The sequence below is a fragment of the Mirounga angustirostris genome, unplaced genomic scaffold (genome assembly GCF_029215605.1).
Source record: "Mirounga angustirostris isolate CCGP_5_RB_7025 unplaced genomic scaffold, mMirAng1.0.hap1 SCAF_1, whole genome shotgun sequence".
In the NCBI taxonomy this organism is placed as follows: domain Eukaryota; kingdom Metazoa; phylum Chordata; class Mammalia; order Carnivora; family Phocidae; genus Mirounga; species Mirounga angustirostris.
The window spans coordinates 94,668,697-94,687,410 of record NW_026991709.1 but is presented as its reverse complement, the minus strand read 5'-3'; the positions used below and the strand labels follow the sequence as shown (position 1 = coordinate 94,687,410).

The window sequence follows — 18,714 nt, the reverse complement described above, 5'->3', positions numbered from 1 at the left end:
TCTGGATCCAAAATCAGTCTTGACGCTTGTAGCACAACTCAGTGAGTCACTGTGTTTGTATGCCCTGCTGAGCAATGGATCAAAAGAAGTCCAGAGTCATTGCCCAGAGGGACCGAAAACAACGGATTTTCCTCATGGAACATCTCAGCGTAATACAGGGAACAGGAGTGGGTGGACAGAAGAAGCAGCAAACGAGCCCTGAGTTTTACTTTATGCAGAGTGTGTTACTCAAGTACAGGGACGTTCTAAGTAGGTGGTCAGATTGGCTGTCCCCTGAACACACACTGCCTGTAAATTTGCTTTAGTGCGGTGGGTTATAGAAGCATCGTGTCCGGCATCAAAGTGAGAATGTTCTGCCTTTCAAGTAACTGAGAACTACCGGCCGGCAGCCTGTGATTGGTAACAACGTGTAGATTAAGGGGAATTTTATTCCCCCCCTCTTTCCCCTCACACATACTCATACACACACACACACACACACACAGAGTCATAAGCCCCCTTGCCAAGTGGGGTACTTCCAGCCCTTTCTGATCCAGAACGGGTTTTTATCACTTCATCTCGTTTAGTGGCATCTGCCATTTTCAGCGTGAGACAAATCTGGTTGTCTCTATTAAATCCTACAACCTGGGGAGGCTTCCCTTCCATTACTTAATGACTTCTTTCTCCTCTCATTATTGATTTCATCTAAAAGAAAACACCCCAGGGATTAGAGACAAAATACCCTGGATCTGGGTGTCAAAGATTTTCTTGTAACAGAAAATAGCCCTACTGGACTGGACCATAAATAGCTCATGCGGAGACACTTCCATGGCCACGCGGCCACTCTCCTGATCACAGTGCCTTTCGGACGAGAGAAGGATGCAGGAAGGAGGGCTGGAGTGTTAAAAACTTACAGATAAAGGGCTTCACACTGCTGTGGATGTGCTTGTGTTGTTTGAGGCCCGACGAAGTGGCAAACGTTTTGCCACACTCCGGGCACGCGTGGGCCCGGGCACCAACATGCTGAGAGCGGATGTGCCGCTGAAGGTTGCTAGGGTCCGTGAAAACCTGCTAGGAAATGAGTACTGATTAATCAAGAAACTTAATCCAAGGACACAATAAAGAAGACCAGGAATGACTCAAGAAGGAATTTTGTTTATTTGTTTTGCTTTTGTTTATTTGTTTTCCCCAAAGACCAAAAGAAAGTCATATTTCCAAAGCGTGAGCTCCTCTAGGATAGGGACTGTAAACTATTCAGCTCTGTATCCTTAGCACGAAGGGACTGTAAACTATTCAGCTCTGTATCCTTAGCACGAAATGTCCATCGGTATCAGTTGAACAAGATAATTAATGGCATGATTAGACCATATTCAAGATCATTTTGATCCCATTTAGAGTGATTAGAGTTGAATAATAAAATGCCAACCAAGACATGATTAAAACTGGTGTGCTATTTCCGTCCTCTAAACCAAGACACACTGTGTGCAAAATTGGGGGGAGTTTTACTAAAGTATCTCAAATCTACTCAAAGAGTTCCCCCAGGAGTTAAAGCTAACACTGTGTTTCAGCAAGTTACCATGAAGCTAAAACCATTCCTTTAAACACTGTACTAAAAAAAAAAAAGAAAAGTCACCCACACTTCCGGGAGCAAAACATCTCTAAAGATAATTTCTAGTGCCACAATTTCCACTGGCATGAAGAAAGATATTCAAATGATATGAGAAGTTTTTGGAAATAGAAATCAACTTCAATGACATCAGGACATCTTTTAGTTCATTGAGAACCACGAAAATTAAATGATGTGAGTTACTGTTTTCATAATTCAGAGTCATGGTCAAGGTGGAGTGCTTTCCTTGCACCCTTATGCTGTTCAGCAGTGGCCACTAAGGCACGCTTTTAATTAGAACCAAGTGATGATTTATGGTGGGGACTTGGGTGGAAAAATCTGCAAATTTAGGAGTCTCCTATTCTTTCTGAATAGGCATCCAGAAACTTTATGTGACTTCCTCACAAACTGCTATTAAAATAAATTAGTAAATGTGCATTGGATAAAATTTTCATTCTCCATAAGGCTATAAAACAACCCCACACTGGCAAGCCAGTAGCGGAACCAGGAATTTACCAAGGATGTCTGACACCTAGTTCTGGAACTCACCATTAAGCCTCACTTCCTCCCTTACAAAAATAAAAGGATACCCACTAAGTGTTTTTATACACTGTACTAATGCCTTTTAGCATACAACACTCAGTCTACTTTTCTCAAGATATTTATAGTTTCCCCTCTCAAGGCTTGTTTTTATATATCATAGCAAGTGATGGATTAAGAGAGAGCAGGATGACAGAGAGAGGCCAAGTAGTCTACAAATTCACTGTACCTTGGCACAGTTTTCACATTCATAGTGCTTTCCACTGTCATGTGACATCTGGTGGCGAATTAAATTGGACTTCCAGTTAAATGCCTTGGGACACTGATCGCACTTGTATTCCCTCTCTTCAGTATGTGACAACATGTGTTTCTCCAGGCTGTTAAGAGAACAATTGATTTAATAAGACATGGTGACAAAGAACACATTCATAAACAGAATGTCATTTTATTAGTAATCCAACTGGCAATTAAAGAAAAAAGAAGGAAAAGTGGTTGAGGTGAGGAAGACGAAGGAGAAGAAACAGGCCTGCAATGGACAAAAGAAAATGTATTTCTCCTAGACTGTGTCTCTCACTAACATGAGAGAAGTACCCCTGTTGTTAGAAAATAAATCGGATACGACTATCAGGGATTAGCTGCCAATTCAAGGGCACGGTAAGTGACTTGTCATTTGTCCAGGTCTCGATTCACTACACCATTCTAAGGGCAACACATACTGCTCATACCCACTTAATTCAAACACAAACACTCAAACAGAAGATCCTCAAAAATGCTTAAGAACATGCAGGCAGGTATGCTATCTAAGGCCTATAACCTCTAGATTCAAAAAGGTACTCTTGTTTCTACCCATATCACCATATGGGGAAGTGAGCCGTACACTAACTATTCAACAAGCAACTTCCCAATACAACCCTAGGACGGATGGATGGATGGTCAAGCAGATGAACTGACGAATGGATATGGATATACACAGATATAGAAGTGTACATATATATAGTGCCTATGAATTAGGGAGGAAAGAAAAGTGTATAGTATTATAAGCGGATGCACTATTAAAACCCCTCAAAAGACAAGTATAGTTAGAAGTTTCTCACAAGCACAATTTCTCTGGTTTAAAGCTTAGAATATTTTTGCTTCTCAAATATTTCCCTCTCTTCTAAAACTGGTATATGAAATCTGCATGAATGCAATGAAAAGCAAATATTATAGATAATGGATTGCTGTGATACTCAGATGTCTGTAACATGTTTGTTAATTAAATACACACATATAACACACTGGGATGCTACCCCCAAATAAAATAACCAGAGCTCCTTGGAGAAACAGCCTGTTTCAAAGTTGAAGCCCAAGATACACAAGATGGGCCCTGAACATCTTGTTATGGCAAAATGCAAGAAAATTATATATCAGGTCAAAAGAATTAAGGTAGCAACCTGAAAAGACACCCACTGACCAGAGATGAGGAAATTTAAGCATCAACAAAAATAATAATCTCATCCTTTAACAAACAATATTCAAAATCACACAAGCAAAGCCTCACTGGTCACACTTGGAAGATGCTGGGAAGCCAAATCATTATTCTGAAAACTAGTAAATAAAGAGGGAAAACTCACTCACATGTCTTGCCTTTCCTATATGAACTGTACTTCAGGGTGAGTAAATAAACAATGAGGGGAAGTTTCTCTGTATAGAATTAGTATAGATAATAATGAAAGAATGATAGAAGTAGAAAACATTCATTTTATAGCACATAAACAATTAATAAATCTAGGCAATCCATAAATAAATCTTGTGCCTCCTGAAGGAAATAAACCATAACATCAGTGAGGTATTCTTCCTAAAACAATGAACCTAAATCTGATCAAGGCTTGGGATATTTTACAGGAAGTAGAGAAGATGGAGAAAGATGTTAACACTAAGGGGACATGATCAGTAGAATCCAGACTGGAGGAAATGCTACAGGAAAAAGCAGTTTCTTCTATAAATAAATTTTAATGAGAGGGGAGGGAGGGGGAAGAGAGAGAAGAAAGAAAGAAAGAAAGAAAAAAAGAAAGAAAGAAAGAAAGAAAGAGAGAAAGAAAGAGAGAAAGAAAGAGAGAAAGAAAGAAAGAAAGAAAGAAAGAAAGAAAGAAAGAAAGAGAAGAAAGAAAGAAAGAAAGGAAGGAAGGAAGGAAGGAAGGAAGGAAGGAAGGAAGGAAGGAAGGAAGAAAGGAAGAAAGAAAGAAAGAAAGAAAGAAAGAAAGAAAGAAAGAAAGAAAGAAAGAAAGAAAGAAAGAAAAAAGAAAGAAAGAAAGAAAGAAAGAAAAGAAAAAAACTGACTTTGGAGGAACTTATAAATTAAAAGAGACATAAGAGATATGCCTACTAATTGCATTGGTGGACCTTAGTTTGATCTTAATTCAAACAAAAAACCCTAAAAATAATGAGATAACTAGGGGAATCTGAACACTGACTTTATATTTGGTAATCCTAAAGAATCATTATTTTTAAAGTGTGGTATTGAAATGTGTGTTTTAAGGAGTCCTTTTTTTCTACAGATACATACTGAGCTATTTATGAATAAAATGACATAATGTCCAGGATTTGTTTCAATAATCCGAACGAGTATAGCTGAGACAAGACTGGCCTTGCATGATAATTATTGAAACTGAGTCTTTGGGGGTTTATTACACCATCCTCTCTAGTTTTGTATATTTTGAAACATTCCATAGTAAAAAGATACTAAAAAAAAAAAGACTACCAATCATGTAAGCACTCTTTCTTTCCCAAGTTTTATTTTTCTGTGAGATGAATATTCTAAATTCGAGTATCAAGTAAGATGCCTGTGTGCCTAGAAAAATCCAGTAGCGGTGTAGATTGTGTGCATGGCAGTATGTGTAAAAAAGTGCCCTTTCTCATATCTTGATAAATCAGAAATATCTTTCCCATATTTTTTCTCTTCCCCAGCTTCCTCCCTACAACCCTACTCATATTGGCACGTGAACTTACTTTTCCCGCCCCCATGAGTCAGTCGACTTTGTAATGCTATTCTATTTGAGCACAAATGGTGATATCTCTGTGAACAAAAGGTACCAGGAGATTACAGGTGTGTGGAGTCACCAGAACAGCCCTATCTTTATCTACAATATGTAATTCCCTGTTTGTTACACAAGTTGAAATGTTATTAAGAGAGTTAAGAGAGAGATACCATCAACCGCAGTTAACATTGAACTGAGTCAGGGACATCTTCCAATCATTGCACAGATTAGTATTCTCTGTCATCCTCAGCCACCCGGGGAAGGCATGCCATTTTATGACATATATAATATATTCCAATGTGTATGTCAACTCGTAAACTCTGAAATCTAGTGGTAGAGTTGGCCTATACATGGAGTCTTAGTCCCGTGTCCTAACTCCAAAGAGATGATAGAGTTTCAAGAGTACAGTACATGGTATACAGGGGGAAAAATAAATAGCAGTGCAAAGGGAACTTTCCTTTCTTTCTTCTACTCGAGCATAAAATCCATATTGTCCCATGGAATTATCAGCTATCAGTTTATCAGTAATAGAAAGAATAAAAAGGCAAGTGGTTCTTACAGAAGCAAATGTGCATTTCTTTCACAAACAAAGAAGCAATCCAATCAGTCATTAGTGAAACTTCTCCACTTTTCATGGAACTTTAATTTATGGAGCTTTGCCTAGCCTTCTGGGTTCTTTTCAACTTCTATATATCAATCTTTGTTCCTCGCCCCCCCCCTTTTTTTTGTGGGGTAGCGGGGGAAGGGGTTATTTTTTTTTTTCTCAACACTTTACAGAAAGATACAGAACAGAATAATTACCATGTCAAAAAAGGATTTCTCATTTGTATAAAGCAACAATATAGGATTCGACAAAGTGGAAAATATTCAGGGAATGTAGGTTCTGCCCATGGCTAAATTATATAACCCAAAATACCACTTAGATGGTCGACATCAGGTTGCATAGTGACATGCTAGATCCATCTGGCTGAGCTACCAAAAAGTAAGTTTTGAGAGTTCATCCAATACCAGATAATTAGGTTTCCTTATTGTTTTCCACTGAATGTTTGACTGAAGGAACCAAACTGACAGTTGGTTTTGGCATTAAGTAGAGTTGACTCGGGCTCAATCCTACAGCTAGTCAGAGTTAAGAACCTCTCTCCACCTAAGTGTCGCCATACTCTTCTAGTGGGAAGTAGGAATTACATTTTAGTGTTTAGTCCACGAATTTTTGTTTTATAATGTTGTCCATTATCTCTGATAACAAAATTGAAGGAAATATACTTAATCTCTGGCATCAGAGATACTGCTTTACATATAAATACTTTCCTTACCCACTGGTATTTATTACTTTCATTTCATTTTTTAATTTGGTCATAGTTATGAGACATGCTATTACTTCATTACAAATCTATGTTTTACCAAATATCCGTAACAGACTTATTCTCTACATGGATTTATATTAAATAGTAAAGATGAGTACTGGGAAAGCCCTTTTATTCCCCTTTACTCTCTAAAAGCAGGCCTGAATTTTCAAACCTAGAAATTCATTCTTTTGACTCAGTCTCCTCAAGGACTGGGTTATACTTGATGCTTTTTTAGTTACTTATGCACTAAAATCAATGACTACTGTGTGAAATCCTTTCCTGTAAGAAGCCTAGCCAGAGAAGAGGAGGCAGGGCAATCAACAGAGGGAAAGAGGAGAGAAAAGAAGGGAAGGCACTAAGAAAGGAAACAAAATGGTCAAGGGCAATAGGTAGAGAGTCCAAGATAAACCATGAGTAATTCATACTCTTGAGTAAGACCAGTTGATATACTACCATTCCCACTTAAATACAACATTATGCCCATTTGGAATTCTGATTCTAGGTTCCAAGAATCGTTTCTGGATTTAAAAGCAAAGAAATGAAAGCAATTATTAAAACTGCTTGTGCGCCGAGGCAAAAACCACTAGGTAGAAACAAACAGAAAACCTATTAGCTGGTTATATACATCCCTGATCTGAAAGACTGTTCTGCAGCATAATTATCAATACAGTTTTCCAAGGGTAGGTTCCAGAGTTGCTGTTTTAATAGAAATAAAAAAATGTTCTTGAATGAAGTTCAAAAGCCTACAAAAGTTAATATACTGCTGATACATGATTTTTACTTTGTTAAAAATAAGTATTAAAGAATAATTTCATTTAGATCAAGTTTATTTTTTCCCTTTTGGGAAACAGAACATTTTCTTCATTGGACATGATTTTCTTACTCTTTTATATATGTGCAGTTTAGATAAATCATTGAAATTGAAATCCACAGGTGACACGAATCTATCAAAAGATCATTGATCTTTCATTAAGTGTATACCAGAACCAATCTTTTTTTTTTTTTTTTTCTTAATCATCTAGATGTTTCTAGAGGCAGCTTTACTGTTTGGCATATGATGACTTTAATTGGCATCAGTGTTGTTCCAACGTTCTTGATTCTTCCTCTAAGTCATATTTTATGCTGCAACATTAAGCTTTCAGTTCCCGATAACACTCCTTAAACAAACATAAACACATTATTTTCTGGCTAGCATCAAAATAACTAATTCCAACTCCACTGTAAATGTCTTACAGATAAGAATTTCCAGTGAAAACTGATTTCTGAACATGTCGCTAGCACACTTTTTCAGGCTCATCACAGTTCCAAATTTCCCATCTGCATACATTCTGAAAATTCAGTATACCGACTGCATAACAACAACACTGGACTGCAGAGTAAATAAACATGTTCCGTAGTGCAACAAGCCATTTCTAACCTTTGCAAATCGGGGAAGACTTGGTCACATTCCTTACACTCCTGGATTGCATGTATGTCTCGGAGATCGTTTTCACTTTCGAGTTTTTGTTGGAAGTCTTCTTCCACCATTGAAAATGCTGAGTGAGGGGTACTGCAGGGGAACTTCTGGTGATCTGCTAGTTCAGCCTTAGACTCAAAGAGCTGGTCACAGTCCTCGCAGCGATACTGCCGTTCTTCTGTGAAAATAATTCAGATGTTACCAGGCCTGGGCCGCTCAGGAAGTGTCACCACAAACCAGCAGTTCTTACCGAATTATGGAAGACATACTAGAAATGATTTCATTGTCATTTCCACCACTGCAATTTTTAACCTGACTTAAAAATAATACCTGTAGAGAAGCCAGGACACAGCCCAGCAGGATAATGTGGTTCCTGTGGCTACAGTATAGCTTCCTTACCAGATAAAAACATTACGGCTTAAACCCTCCCAGGAGTTAATATTGATTAAAAGTAATAATGACTGCTGACTGAGCATCATCTATTTCCTCGACCCTGTTCATGGGTTACTGATATTTCTCAAAACCCGATCAGGAGAAACTGTAAGTCGGATTTTTATCCCATTCTCAGATGAGGCTACTAAAGCTCAGAGAAGTTCAGTAACCAGTCAGGGATTATAGACCCAAGGGGTCGTGCCAGGATTTGAACCCATCTCTGTCTCATACCCTTCTCACTGTACCGTGTTACCTGGAGGGCACGTGGGATACTGAGTCCCCGTCTGAGTCATGCTGACACCTGGTTAATAGCAGTAAACTTGGATGTTTCATTACATTCCCCATTACCATGTAATGGGACACAGGATGTTTTTAGTACCCTTCGAGGCTAATTTATGTTACCCTAGGGTCAGTGCTAATTGGCAGGGCCCTGTTAAACACCAAATATATGCATTGGCACTCTGAATCAGTAAGATAAATAAGTGGTCATAGTGGGAACTAGCGATAACAAGGTTATAAAGTGTCAGGTAGTGATGGTATTGTTCCTATCCTTTCCATCTGAATCACTTTTAGCCTGCTCGTGAGGCCATACTACGCACAGCCCACACAGACACAATCACAGAAGGCTTGAAAACAGCTCACAATGCTGAAAAGACACCCAGGTCAACGTGACACATAATCCCTGTTTTATAGCCCTACAGCCAGGGCCTATAGCCAGTTGTGCACCGACTGACTGTTTTTGTGGGAATATTTTAGTCACCAACAAATGCCAGGCATTTTGCTAGGGAATGACTATATAAGAAACTCAAGGGGATAGACATGTGAACAAATAGCGTGTGATATATTTTATGACTGATGCATGCATAGGGCCCAAGGGAGCCCAGAGGAACGTGTCTAATCCATCTAATCTGAGGGAGAGAGGTTCAGAAAAGGCTTTGTAATGAGCGAGCATCCACCAGGTGAAGTGGGATGACGGAGGACGTCTCAGGCAATGGAAACAGCGTGGACAGATGGTAAAGGAAAGGAAGAACATGGCAGCTTGTGGAAAGGCAAAGCTGTAGTAAAACAGGGCAGGTCGATAGGGTGCATGTAGGGAAGCAACGGGAAGTGAAGGAAGAGAGGGTAGCAGGTCACTAGGGGCTTTTGGGGCCCGTGCTAAGAAGGGAGCAGAAAGCCACTGAAAGTCGGAAAGCCTAGCTATAGTGTGAGAAGTTAAGTAGAAGTCAAATGGGACACCACTGCTATAATCCACACACAATACTGGTTTCATTTAAACTAAACCAGTAACAGGGAGCCCAGGACGGTAAAGAAATCACTATGTAGATTTAATATGTGTGTCAACTTTGGACGGTAGAGGGTTAAGGATTTATTCTAAAATAAATCACCTCAGCTGTAAAGTCAGGTTTCTTGATGACATTTTCCAGGTAATGGAAACATTTCCTATAATCTGTCACACTATTCACATATTTAAGATCTACATTTAGGGTGTGCCTGGGTGGCTCAGTTGGTTAAGCATCCAATTCTTGATTTTGGCTCAGGTCATGACTTCAGGGTCATGAGACTGAGCCCTGTGCTGGGCGTAGAGCCTGCTTAGGATTCTCTCTTTCCCTCTGTGCCCCCTCTCCCCCACCCCTGCTTGCTCTCACTCTCACCCTCTCTCTCTCTAAGAAAAAAAAAAAAAGAAAAAGAAAAAGAAAAAAAGATCTACATTTAGGATCTCACCAGCAGTCTGAACAAAAACAGAACCTCCAGGCTGCAGAATGGATGGAAAAGGCCTAGGCTTTAGAGACAGCAAAACCTTGGTTTGAAAGCTGATTCTACTACGTTCTAGTCATGTGGTCTTGACCAATTTACCTAGCTTTATGTAGCCTCAGTTTTTCTGTGTGTGTAACAGAAATGATTCCTCTCCTACAGGCTTGATCTATGTGTAAGACCAAATGAGATAATAAATGGAGAGCATACATCTGGTATATAGTAGGTGTGTGATGCATGTGTTTTATTTTCTCTCTCCTAAGCAATGTGAAATCCTAGGAGCATAAAACACAAATCACCATTAAACACCATAAACATTACATATAACATATATGGTGTATATATACGGATATGGATATGACACAATGAAAACAAAAAGCAACTGATGGGTTCAAGAATGTTATAAAGGCAGGTCATTTATGAATGGTAGCCCTAAAAGAAGAATAGTCACTTCTATTTAGTTTTTTAGAATATTTATATTGCTATACATTTATATTTAGAATTTAGAATATTTTGAATATTTATATAACTAGAACACTTAGAATATTTATAGATCTAGAACATTCATATTTCTAAAAATAATTGTTTGAAAACCTTTTAAGACCTAACATTCACTAATGAAAGTTGCCTTGCTCTAGAGAAAGCCCAGATTACATTTCTTATCATATAAGCACCCTCAGCTCTCACACACCCCTATTGGATCAGACTCCCTATTCAGGCTGAAACTCTACCAGGCTGGTTGAGAACACTGGGTTTCTAAGAAGACAAGAATTTCCAAAAGGTTCCCCAAAATACAATGCTATAATCTACAAAAGGCAGAATGTAGCCCAGCCAAAGGAAAAAAATGTTCAAGTAAAGAGCCAACCAAGACTGGTGGCTTCCTTCGGAGGAGCTAAAGAAGGAGAGACTGAGGTTTTCCCGTCGGGAATGCCAGAGGGATGGGAAGTGGCTCGATCCCCACCTGTCAGCTAAGTTGGTGTGAGTAACCCTTCCCAGTAGTCCTTCCAGCTAAAAAACACTCTAAAGACACCACTAGATTATGCTGAACCAAATCATGTTATATTAGGAGAGAGAAATAAGAAAGAGAAAGAAAAAAGTACTCAGTTTTTATCCCAATGATACAAATCAACATGGGTAGAATTTTCTCCTTATCTGTCCTTACGCATATAACTAGTAATTGTAATTGTTTAGATCCCCCCCTTCAATTGATTTAGAATAGGTCTCTGGCAAATAAAAATTTCTCTGGCTGTAAAATTTCCTCTTGTGTACTTTTCTCCCAATCCCCATCCCTCCAACCCTCTCCCATATGGTCCTGCTGGCTAGGATTTTACTCACATTGACACAGTTTTCCCAGTAACAGAACCTTAGATGGGAAGAAACAGCCACTAGATTTATTAAAGTCCAAACTGAGTTCCCTGAAATGACTTTTGTACAGTGAAAGGATTCTCCCCATAGTCTAAGGCATTGACAAAAAACTTAACCATGTGATATCTCAGTCGAAATAGTCAAAATTCCTTTCACCTCCACTTTAGGGAAGACCTCTGCTGACTTGAGCTTCACAGTTAACATCAGCCAGATGTCAAGCCAAGGAAAGAGCCAGTCACAAGAGAAAGAGTTTGTTAAAGCTGATGTTAAAGAGCCAGGAAAACCGATACATGCCACATGCAATGGACTCATGGGGATGCTCCATCACAGTGACCGAATGAATGAGGGTGGTGAGGACGGTGGCGTGAGCAGTACTAACCGTGGATATCCGGCGCCATAGTTTCATGGGGATAGTCTTCACTCTTCATGAACAGCAGGAGCTCCTCTCCTGGTGCAATGTCTGCGACTACTCTATAAAATATCTTCAATAAGACCAGAAATGGATGAGATGGGGAGAGAGAAAGAAGTGAATGTTAAGAAAGGGCAAGATATCCACTAATATCTGTACATTTTCTCAGACCCGAACATATTTCTTTTTATTTTTATCAAAAGAAGTGTGACTTCCTGTTTTGTGTCCTGAAAATTAGCCTTCTGATGATGGATGGAAAGCTGTGACTCTCGTGCCAATTCACAAAGTTCTTCCAAATTCTACTTCACCAATCAAATTGTCTTCACACAAGGCTTTCTGTGTCACATACACCTTGTGTAATATTTAGTGAAGAACTTTCCCTTCTCTGAATTCCTCACTCTAGTGAACCGCCCCCGCCCCCCCCCCCCCAGGTATTCACAGAATGGAATGTGTCTGGCATTATCCAGCAGTAGCCTTGCAAAGGGCGGCAAGGGCACAATGACCTCTCTTAACATGTCCTCTAAGGCAGCCACCTTCTCAACAAGGTGTTTTAAGGCAGCAGATTGGAAGGACATGACATAAGGAGCTGATCTGTAGCGAACATAGTCAAAGGAGAACCTTTTGTTTTTAAAAAGCTTAATCTCCCTCTCACCAATCATCAGTACTCCCAGATCTAGGACTTGCCCTCATGCCCCAGCTCCTGACTCCCATTCTCTGAAAGCAGGCAATATGCCTTTAATTGATTCATTCACCAGGGTGGTAGGGGGTGGTGCTTATTCCCCTGCTTTCTAGCAAAATTCTGAGGAGAGAAAAAATTTAATAAATCCGTTAATGACTGACTAGAAAGCTGTGGGGCAAATGTGGACCTGTAATTTCTGAGAGCTGCCTACCTTTCCCCTCACCAGCTCTGTGACCTTAGGCAAGTCATTGTCCAATTTACTTGTCCAGGTTTCAGGGTTCTTTTAATCTATAAAAGCATCTTAATTCACAATATATACAAATAGTTAATTATTATGTTGCACACCTGAAAGTAATATAATGTTATATGTCAATCATTTCTCAATTAAAAAAAAGCATTTAATCATGAAAATACTTAAGGTACCTATTCATTTTACCACAAAAAATGTTCTTAGTTTTTAATCTTATTCTAAGATTATTTATTAAACAACAATTCCATGACAAGATAGAGGCTGTGGACGAAAGAATGAGATTATACAATTAATTGGTGAAAATGAGACCATAACATTCACACACACACACACACACACACACACACACAGTACCACCAGAGCAACAAAGACAACAACAAAACTAGGGATACAATTCTGCTCAGTCTCAATCCAATGGGGAGAAAACTCACATAACACAAATTACTAAGAACTATGAGAATATATCTTTAGAGGGCATTGCTTTAACTGTTGGTTTCTTGCAGGATATTTGACAGTTCAAATTCAGAAAAACTGAGTAAATTAATACCTTATAAGACCAACAGAAATGTGCATAACTTTCCTGGTATTTGTCTATTTGTTTATCTTTTGAAAAACAGAAGACATCAAATGTAAGTATGTGCCTCTTTATTCCAGTAGGTGGCTCTAAAGTCCAGTTGTTTATTTTTCTATAAAAACATCACAGCACCAAATTGTGCTAAATCCAAAAAATCACTCAATGAGGAGTGTTTTCTGCCTAGTTTCTTTCCTGTCAAAATAAAATCATTTTTTCATTCAACAGTAATTTAACCATGTGAAGTTGGTTTATAGAAAATAATGCTAAACGCAAAATGTTGCTAGAATATGTTATCATATAACCTAAGATTCTTTATATCTACCTATAGATAGGCTCAGACTATCTTAAGAAAATTACCCCTTGTTATGTGCTATTTCTACAAAAACCAGTGAGTGTGCAGTTTGTATCTTATTAACCCATACCTGCACATTTTCCTGTTTTGGGAAGTACACTGAGAGGAATAGTTCTGTTCAAAAAGTTATCAGGTTGAGAAAAATTAATGTGCTTTCGCTTTTTTCCCCCTAAACCTTCCAGTTAAATGCTTATAAGCACCCTATTTCATTCTGGAGTTCTATTTCACCTTAGAAAACAATGGCCTTCTCTCAACAGTTTGAATCACCTCTTTTTTTGGCATCTCTCAAAGGTTTAACTTATTAGCTTCCTTTCCAACAACATGTTGACATTTGAATTGTGACATATTAGAACTTTTCGGTGGCTTCTCGGAAATAGTGAGGTTAAGAGACAATACCCTGCAAGATCGTCACACAGGGCAATTGTCTCTGTTGGGGAACTCTGCTTAGACACACACGCCGGGTCATTTTAAGAAAGTATTGTGATATCATGATTTCTTTGTGGTCCACTCCGAGTCACGTCTCTTAATTCCATTTCAGATTGACTCAATCCAGTGTGAACAGTCCAAGAAACAAAAGAAAATGATAGGTACATTGTAAGTATAGAATATAGAGACAATTCTCTTTGCAGGGACATCAATCGCTACTGTAATTCCCTATAAGTGTCCAGACTGTCATCTGAGGAATATTGAGTGCATAAAAAATAAAAGACACGGAAGAGTGTTGATGTTGGCTTTATTTACTGGAGGTAAAAGGTGACATTCCAGGCCATGAAAGGCAAAGTAAAGTAGAGTGGGTTTTAACTTCAGGGTGTTCTTTTCGATTTTAAGTGAATTTTTACGGTGCTCATGAAACCGAGGTTTGAAAAGAACTGGCAAGTGCCAGACGTAATGAGGGCAGATTCTGGGCACGCTTCCTCATATAGCAATAAGAATGTGCCTCGAAGTCCCATCTACCACACCCTTACAAATCTAGTGGGTTTTTTCGAGGTGTTGCTACCACTTGTGATCCTCTTTATATCTCATCTCTCAGGATCTTAGAGAGATTCGATAACATTATATTTTTCCACCTATAATTACAATGACCCAAAAATATAATTTGAATACTCAAATCCAGAGATGTCTACGTATAAAGTTAATTTATGTTCTAGCAATAATAATTCACCAGCAGGCCTTGGAGAAGTGAGAGGAGGAGTTTAAACAAAAACATAATGACAATTCATTGCCTCAAAACAACTATGTGGAGGAATGATGGAATGTAATCTTGGCGGAATCAAGCCTTTCAGAAAATCAGATATCACACATTTCTGCTTTTATATTATAAAATATGTCTTTCAGCAAATAAAAATGCAATTAATAACAGAAGTGATTTATGTAGCTTTTTCCCACAGGTTTGTGTATTAAGTATTCTTGGCCATGCTCATAAAAAATATAACCATAATGTCTTTAAACTCAGTGTATTCTCAAAATCTCAGCTCTATTGCAGTCCTACAAATTATATGTCATCTGAGTTATGTACCAGAAGCAGAAATCCTACCAATATAACCTCTGGTTTTTTAGCTGGAGAAAATGGAAGGGAATCATTACTCTGTTAAATTCCATTTAAAAAAAGGTCTCTTCTCCCATCAGGGGGTTTTATGGAAAAAGTTATCTGGATCCAAAATAAAACTGTCCTGAATCTGGGATTTTGTGATGAATTCAACTCAAGTATATAAAGAGGGACTCCAAAGTCTCAAAGACTTAGAAAAAATTCAGATTGATACAAAAAGGGTTGTTGATTTATTATTTTGCTGTGTCTCTCTCAGAATGTTTTATAAGAAGGAAAAAAACTCAATTCCTCACAATATAAGTTGAAAGATAAGAGGAACAGGGCCTTAGAGTATAAGAAAATAGGAATATATAAAAATTCCGTTCTTTTAAAAGTCATGATAAGCATTTTTAAAATGTGTTAACTCCTCTAGAGTTTTCTCTTTGGTAGCAAATAACAAATTCCAGAAATACAACATGTTATGACCATGACCTAATTGTGTGTACATTTGACACTTTTGAAAGTTAAGGTGGTTTTTTTTCATTTTATCATATAAAAAATTTTAATTTCCCAATATCTTTGTGGACTCTTTTTATTTTTCCAGAAAGCTATTTTTCTACCTTTGTAAGTATGGATATTATATCTAGATCTCTGGATGCCTCAATTTATAAGAATAAATATTTACAGTAGATGTTTTCATTAATAGATCATTTTGTACTTTTTTAATTTTCTAAATTTGCTAAAATAGCATAGTAGTGAAATTTCTAAATATGTTTTTTTTAATTCTAAATCATTCAATTTTGAAAATAAAGCTAGAAATTCCCCAAACTGTTCACTTTTACTAGTGGTAAAATTCACAATTTAAGGCATAAATTTAATATTATATTCATCTATACAGAAATTACTCTAAACATAATTATTATACTTAATGCATTTTAAGCAAACCTTGAAACCAGTTCCAACTGTCAAACAAATACCCCTTCAGTTAATATTCGCAAGGCTAAGCTAAGGATAAAAAAAGGCAGTTGTGACTGGATTTGACTTAACAAATTTTAGACTTCCAAAAGGTATATTTTCATACAATGTTATATATAAGCATGTATGTGCTTAGATATGTTATATATTTTTATATGTGACCTATAAATGTGGCAAAGTATACACCTTGGGAAAATTCCAAATTTGCATAAAATATTAGCAATCTCATATTTTATCTATTAATGTAAATGAATGTTTAATGGCATATGCTTAATTCTAATTATATATCATATAAGGATATGTAATAATATATTATGTATAGCACATTGTATCTATGTTATATATAGTTATATATTATATGTAGTTGGAATTGGAATTAATCATATTTTATTAAATATTCATGTTCTTTTGTTATTTAAGTCCAAGAGCACAAGCACTAAAATGAGTATGGATGCTTACAAGCATTCCGATAGGAAAGTTAATAGGCTATAAAAGACTTCAGACAAATTGTTTTATACTGTCAAGGCCTGTGTTCAACCTGGTCTTCCATCAAATAGACAATGCTACTATTTGTATTTATAAATGGTAATAATATGGGTTCTTGTTTATTATCCTATAAAATTGAAAAATCTAGAATCTGTCAGACCAGACTTACAGTCTAGTTTGCTATGCTTGGATCAATTTAAAGTATTGTGCTTGTACTATTGAGACAGAAGAGAAATTCAGTGCACGGGGGGGGGGGGGGAACAAGAAAAAAAGAAAACACATCATTTACTTTTAAAAAGATGAACAAGGCCTCATTGTTATGAATCCCGTTTATTTTTCCTGGTCAAGCACTGAAGTTTTACTTATGCTTAATAGACAGCATTTGGCATGTCTAAAAATGACAGAAGTGTGAATTATGAATGACCTTCAACCTATTCAGGAAGTTGTAATAATTGAAATAATAGAGAAATGTACTCCCTGCAGAATCTGTATGGAGAGACAACTTTTTCAGACTATTGCTGTCTTCTCCCTTTGAAGTTGACAGTTGATTTCTGCCTCTCCCAGCTCCCAACATTCAGCCTGAGTGCTTTCTTTTCTATAGCTTCACGCAATGTATCAGTCAGAAGACTAGGAACAACTGAGTGGGACTTTAACATTTGGAAGCTAGGTGGGAGGGGAGGTAGGTGACAGTTTGCATATCTGAACAAAGTCAACATTAGATATGAACACATCTGTCAGCCTTGGTGCTGCAGAGAGGTAACATCAGGTCCACAAAGACAATGTGTGCATATGTGCTGGCTTAGGAAACATGATCTGGACCCTCGATCTACCCATAGCAATGTGGGAAGCCCCAATGTTCAGGAGGGCACAAGTAATGTCAAGTTTTTAGCCTCAACAAGAGGGACTCTATTATACATTCTCAGCCTAACTGGTAAGAGATAATGAGGAGTATCTTCAGGAGACAGATATTGATGACAGAATGGAAAGATGTTTGTCTAACAGAACGGAAATTTTATCATGGCCAGGTTCTGCCAAAGCAAACCACCCTCAGTTTCCTTAATTTCTCCAAAGAGATGGTATACCATATTCGTCTTTCGGATGACAGTCTAAAGACTAGAAGGTATTTTGAGAAATACGAGGTAGTGTCTACCTATATCCAGAAATATGTATCTACTTGTTATTTTCAGGACGAAAATATTATTGGAGGAGAACCTTTTCCCCCCATTTTTATCTCTTTATTAATAACATGAAGAGAAAGCCAGGTATAATTTATTGGATGACACAAAACAGAGAACTGTTGGTTTTAGTTTGTATAAACAGTGCAAATGATAAGGATCCACCTACTATTACATCTGAAGCCTACAGTGTACCCGGCCTGGAAGCTTTTAAAGTTTCAGTTAAATGGCCTCTAAGGATCACTCTACAGTCCCCACAAGAAATATCCACTAGTCACCTGTCTTTAATGTGGCCATTTCATCTGATTCTATGAACACCGATCATTCTGAATGGTTTCAGAATGCCTGGAAAGAGTTCCATCATCACATGATGAGGAAGCTAAAGATCATCTTTGGGCTCTTTACTAGGCTGGAGGCTTTTCTTGTGTCCTTGACCAACATGTTTTCCACCTTGATGGATGGTAATGCATTCTGATGACTATCGTTTTGGCACCATTCCAGAAATAGCTGGAATCTAGTATGGATGTGATGCTTTGAGATCTTCCTGAATGACAAGTGTTACATACAGGCAAACACTAGTTACTTAAAATGTGCACAGAATACCTCAGGTCATTCACTTTTTCAACTTCCGTGACCTGTGAATCTTCATAAAATTCCTAGTCTGCATGGTGTTATGGCTGTCTTGTGTCCTGAGCGTCATTACGTGAGGGAAACATTTTGGGGGAGGGGGTGGGCAGCGCTGCTTGTTTTATCATGTGAATATCAAATGGCGAACTATACCTGAGACAGTTTCATC

The 18,714-nt window shown here is 37.8% G+C and overlaps 1 protein-coding gene across 12 annotated transcripts in view; it reads right to left on the bottom strand.

Moving 5' to 3' along the window:
- MECOM (MDS1 and EVI1 complex locus) overlaps nt 1-18,714 on the bottom strand; it is a 541,263-nt gene that overhangs the window by 36,847 nt on the left and 485,702 nt on the right. For 9 of the 12 annotated variants that reach the window (XM_045903421.3, XM_064585679.1, XM_054504331.2 and 6 more), the window contains 4 exons: nt 11,873-11,975; nt 7,906-8,122; nt 2,355-2,502; nt 894-1,050 (listed from right to left, as the gene is read on the bottom strand). In XM_045903421.3, coding sequence (XP_045759377.1) covers nt 894-1,050; nt 2,355-2,502; nt 7,906-8,122; nt 11,873-11,975 — 625 coding nt within the window. The remainder of the gene's footprint in view (nt 1-893; nt 1,051-2,354; nt 2,503-7,905; nt 8,123-11,872; nt 11,976-18,714) is intronic. The other 3 variants (XM_045903417.3, XM_045903419.3, XM_045903427.3) reach the window with 1 other exon arrangement.